The 6,219-nt window shown below is 33.7% G+C and overlaps 1 protein-coding gene across 1 annotated transcript in view; it reads left to right on the top strand.

The window, feature by feature from the left end:
* The window catches only part of LOC106465467 (peroxidase-like), a 47,606-nt gene that overhangs the window by 8,765 nt on the left and 32,622 nt on the right, over window positions 1-6,219 (top strand). Inside the window, exon 3 of the mRNA XM_022393884.1 lies at window positions 2,795-2,880. Within this exon, the coding sequence (XP_022249592.1) occupies window positions 2,795-2,880 (86 nt within the window). The remainder of the gene's footprint in view (window positions 1-2,794; window positions 2,881-6,219) is intronic.

Here is a 6,219-nt window from a genome sequence, read left to right on the forward strand (position 1 = left end):
ATTGTTGGTAAATTAAGCCTCGATAACCCCCTAGTTACATGTTTATACGTTGTTGGTAAATTAAGCCTCCATAACCCCCTAGTTACATGTTTACACGTTTTTGGTAAATTAAACCACCATAACTCCCTAGTTACATGTTTATACATCATTGGTAAACTAAACCACCATAACTCCCTAGTTACATGTTTATACATTGTTGGTAAATTAAGCCTCGATAACCCCTAGTTACATGTTTATACGTTGTTGGTAAATTAAGCCTCCATAACCCTCTAGTTACATGTTTATACATTATTGGTAAATTAAGCCTCGATAACCCCTCTAGTTACATGTTTATACGTTGTTGGTAAATTAAGCCTCCATAACCCTCTAGTTACATGTTTATACATTGTTGGTAAATTAAGCCTCCATAACCCTCTAGTTACATGTTTATACATTATTGGTAAATTAAGCCTCAATAACCTCTCTAGTTACATGTTTATACGTTGTTGGTAAATTAAGCCTCCATAACCCTCTAGTTACATGTTTATACATTATTGGTAAATTAAGCCTCGATAGCCCCTCTAGTTACATGTTTATACGTTGTTGGTAAATTAAGCCTCCATAACCCTCTAGTTACATGTTTATACATTATTGGTAAATTAAGCCTCGATAACCCCTCTAGTTACATGTTTATACATTGTTGGTAAATTAAGCCTCGATAACCCCTAGTTACATGTTTATACGTTGTTGGTAAATTAAGCCTCCATAACCCTCTAGTTACATGTTTATACGTTGTTGGTAAATTAAACCACCATAACTCCCTAGTTACATGTTTATACATTATTGGTAAATTAAACCACCATAACTCCTTAGTTACATGTTTATACATTGTTGGTAAATTAAGCCTCCATAACCCCCTAGTTACATGTTTACACGTTGTTGGTAAATTAAGCCTCCATAACCCCCTAGTTACATGTTTACACGTTGTTGGTAAATTAAACCACCATAACTCCCTAGTTACATGTTTATACATTGTTGGTAAATTAATCCTCCATAACCCCTAGTTACATGTTTATACGTTGTTGGTAAATTAAGCCTCCATAACCCCCTAGTTACATGTTTATACGTTATAGTAAATTAAGCCTCCATAACCCCTAAATTCTTCTACCACAGTGAATTTCTGCACGACGAATAGAAGTTCCACATTTCTTATATCACACACATACACTCACACACACACATACACATGCTCAAGTCATATTACTTTACAACCATATTACATAGGAAAGCCAAGATCCAACGCTCAGCTTTTCTATTAGATTAACCCAACTTTGTCTATTATACACATAACATGTGTGCTTCAACAAATGTACTGTAAATTCGTTACATTCCAGGATCAATAAATGTTCTTACTATAATTTTAAACATAGCATTTAATGCTTAAGAACATGCTATTACTATTTATTTGTTTGCATAACATTCAGTTTTTAACAAATGGCTTTTAAGTTATAGGTATCTTCACATTACTTTCAAAGTATCACACATTGTTTTACTATTATATTTCACCCCAACATTAATAAAGTTTTTATTTACAATTAATTTCACATACTTTTCAAGATAAAGCAGTTTTTTTTATTTTTAACAATTTCATTAGACGTAACAGGTTTTTTGTTATCTTTCACTTATCATTCAAAATATGGCAAATGTCTTAAGTTCTTGTCTTCCACCCAACAGATAAGATTGTTATATTCCTGTTTTTCAGGATACTCTACACAATATACCTTTTATTTTACACGCAATATGGGAAAAACATTTATCTACCCAACATATAATACCCAAAAATCTTCGAGCAGCGTTGCTATTATTACACATACAATCTAAATCAAGATTCAAGATTATTCAGCACTATGAACATTAATCAGTACGCTGTAATTATTACCAAACACACATAATCAAGGTTGTAAGTGTATTATTACTACTCTGTATAGTTTGGCATATAAAAATAATACTAATATCCTAAATATTACACCCAACATGACGTTTCTACTTAACATTGCCATTCAGGATTCATAACTCGTTTTTACTATTATCATACACTGACAAAGCTGAACACATAGATTTTTATTCAACATAACATAAATACATCAGTTACAAGAATACTTAAGCTAACACCTATACACATAGCTGACAGACTTTGGTGTAAGACAATACGGCTGCCAGCGTCTTTACCACAATGCATGAACATGCTAAGACTGTGATAACAAACAAATTTAACTTTACTATGTTGTTTTTCAAGAAGGTGTTTTTAACGTTGACGCTAGAGTACAAAACAAGGGGAAGAATTACCAAGCTTGTCGATACAAATCTCAGCCTTAGTCATGTTTTTGACTAGGCACGCATGTAACTGCCAGCTATTCAAAAGGACAAACTGAACTCATCAGGAAAAGAAGTCTTTTCACACACAATGCATGACTTTTGAAGTATTCCAATGTCTTAGAAACACATTATATGAAAAACTATACAGCTTCTCAATGTTACTCATCATATTTTACCTTACAAGTTTAATGGAAAAATTTACACATGCCGATAACGTAATATTTTTTCTAAATAATATTTAGGGCATTATTTTGATCTATATTTCTGATGTTATCAGATAATAATAGATAGATAGACTACGAAAGGATGATGAAGGAAATAATGAAGTTAAACATTGGGTTATATGATTTTGTATTTTTGTCTTTAATTAATTTTTAAAACCTAAGTGTTTTTCTAACATCATGAGTTAAACAGTGTATGCCATTATCTAAATTGACAGCTTAAAGATAGTTACAACACCAACAGAGACCTGCATGACCTATGACGACATTAGCAGCGCTGTTCAAGAAGCTCTTAAAACTAAAGGTAAGACGAACTACGCGTGTGTTATTTTTCGAGCAAATTAAATTGTGTATGAGTTATTTCTTAGATATGGTCAACAGTGTGCGTATATTATTGTCGTGGTTGGAAGCCTATACTTTCACCACAGCTTAATTGTTAATCTACTTACAATGTTTTTCTTAATTTCGTGTCGGCTAATAATTTGCTACTGTAGTCGGTGAATGCAGACTGAAGGTCTATTTCTGTGGTGGCATTGACTGGGATTCGATCCTGGATTTTCTTGATAGTGAAGCTTGTATGCTATTCATTACAACCTTACTCAACTAATTTTCAAGTGGGGTATCTCGGTTTTGCTTACTTTTGTTCTAAGTTGGTTGATTTTATTATAGTTAAATGGTTGAAGAAGGCTTATTTGTATCTTTCTTTCTTTACTCGTGTGTGGTTCACATCCTATTATTACAATTTATTATATAGTATTCTTCTCTCGCATGATGAGTTATTGCAAACAGATCTGTATTACAGAGTATTGTATGCCTATTATGCTCCCAATTTCTAAAATTTGTTGGTCGTTTTGTTTCTCCAATGTATAAACGGTACATTTGCTCACTAGTGGTTCTATGGGTTGTTTGGTATGTACTGACTAAGATTGTATTGTTTTGTGACTTTTGAACTCTGTTCTGACACTATGGTGTTTACATATTCTCTGTAAGTGTTTCGAGAGACTTTTTACAAACATGAATATCGCTGCAGGTCTAATATTTCTTTCTGGTTATGAATGCCGTTTATCTTTTTTTTTATCAAGTGTTCCGGGTTTCAATTGTCAAGGAGGTTCTTGGTATCTCCAGTACTACAATTCTTGTTCACACTTGAAACTAGACAGTTTGTAACGCACATCTCTACATTGTTGGGCTGGTTTGATTAATAATCAAGATATTTACTCGTAGCTGTGGGTTTCCTGTAACATATTGTGGTATATTTGTCTTGATAACCATCACGTTTAGGAATTGAGTATTTTTATCTTATTCTTTTTCTTTTATGAACTGAATGGTGAAATGTTATCTGTTTAAGAACTTCGTGAATTTTTTTTACTTTTGCTTGTAGCGTGTGGCCATATTTATGAAGGTATCGTCAGAATATCTGAGACAACTTCCTGGGTCTCAAAGTGGAAGTTTTGAGGGCGTTATTTTCAAAATCTTCCATGTAGAGGTTACTGAGTACTGGTGTTGCTGTTAGTAGTATTTACTTTTATGTAGGAAGTAGGTTTTGTTTTTATTCATACAGAAAGCTGTGAGATCTATTATCGTGTAGGTTATCAATGGGGGGGCGTTCCTTGAGAGTTCTATCATTTCAAGCTGCACCGTTTTAGGATTTGGTTCGTTGGTGGATAGGTTAGAAAAATCGACTGATATTTATATCTTATAAGATTATAGTGTTTTTTTTAATAACTCTCTACAAGTGTGCTGAATACTTAACACGGGAAGATGTTTTACCTGTCATTGATGATATTATATCTACCAGATATCTAGCTAAAGGGTAACACGATGAGCCTCTACGGTTCATTGTGAGATGGATAGAGTAGCCTTGCTGTAAATGTTATATAGACTATGTATATGTGATGTGGTGTAATGATGGTTGTTTGATTGTTCCAAGTTCCTTATGAAGTTTATTGAGGAATTAGTTAATTTTATTCTCTGTGTGGGTTAGAATTGACCTTCATACTACATTTTGGAGTTTGACTGTGGAGTTTGACTCTTTGTCCATGATTACAATGGTCTGCTGGTAGAAGTGTTATGGTGTTGTCTTTCTTTAAGTTTTTGAAGATGTTTTATTTTCTATAAAGATGATATTGTAGAAAGATTTACATTTCACGGGTCATGGATCACTGACTTAAGGTGTATTCTGAGTTCGTTTTCTCCTTCTGATAGGCTGTAAGGTGTATCTTCTGTGGTTGCAGGTATATCTACAGCGGGTATTTTATCATATGTTTAGGCCAGCTTTAGTTCTTTACTTAATGCACCTTCTTCAGGTTCTGGTAATTGTCCCCCCCCCTCCGGTAGCCCAGCGGTAAGTCTGAGGGCTTAACTCGTTATAAATATGTTTCTATTCCTGCGATGAGCAGAGTACTGGTAGTCGATTGTATAGCTTTATGCTTAACATAGAACAAACAATTCTGTTTATGGTCGTTTACTGTATTTTATTACTGTGTATTTAAGTGTGTTTGTAGTGTTAGGAACTTCTTATTTTGAGAATGAGTGAGTGAATTTAGATACTTTATGTGAATTTCGTCATGATATTAAAGCGGTTAGTATGAAGTTTAAACGGATGTGCGTATTTTGACAGAACTTACAACCTTCAGTGATGATGAATATCCAAAACACTTAGTAAAAATGAAAATATAGAAGGAATAAAATTATTTCAGACAAACGGTGAAATTCCCCACATATCAAAAGTCTTTCTGAAAACACACAGAGATTATATATAAACAGCATAAATGCAAAACACTACAGAACTTACAACACAATACGATCGCAGTTAGTACAGATCAAATCACTTAAGAACTAATAGAGGGCAAAAACACTATTAACAACATCACTTGTGAATACGGGCTCTAATACGTTAAAGAAACAAAACGATCCACAGAATTTAGAATTGAGGAACATAATAGACACACAAGACTCTACAGTACCGACGTGTCTGCAATAGCCTATCATGTGAGAGAAGAAGATCCTACAATTAATTGGAATAATACTAAAATAATAGGGTATGAACCGAAACACACAGGATAGAAAGAAAGATAAATATGTCTTCTACATCCACCAAACTGATAACAAAATCAACTAATCCAGCATAAAAATAAGCAAAACTGAGATAACTCACTTGAAAACATTTAAATTAGTTGACTAATGTCCTAATGGACAGCGCACAGACATCCTTTGTTAGACAGGTTAGTGCGCTATCGTGATGGAATTCTAGCCACTACCAACACAAAAAAGTCCACCTCAGACTTGCTTGTAGATGACAGCAGATTAACATCCGAACGTAGATTAAAGAAAACTATTTAATAATTAGTATCTAGTAATTAGGAAATTGAGCTGCATGTCTTTTGCTTTACGTATGTTAAAACTGAGCTAAGTATTAGATGAATTGAAATGTGAGATATGTTGTTCCTTGGTTTTGTTGTTCTAAAGCACAAAACTACACAATGGAGTATTTGTGCTATGAATCCTATTTTTAGGGTCGTAACCCCGAGATTTAACGCTGGGCTACTGAAGGGTATGTTTCCTTGCAGCTGCATTGTGTATACTTTCTTTCTTGGGTAACATGAACTGTGTGTTTGGGCTATGTCTTGAGTCGGTTAAACCC

The sequence above is a fragment of the Limulus polyphemus genome, unplaced genomic scaffold (assembly GCF_000517525.1).
Source record: "Limulus polyphemus unplaced genomic scaffold, Limulus_polyphemus-2.1.2 Scaffold68, whole genome shotgun sequence".
Taxonomy (NCBI): Eukaryota; Metazoa; Arthropoda; class Merostomata; order Xiphosura; family Limulidae; genus Limulus; species Limulus polyphemus.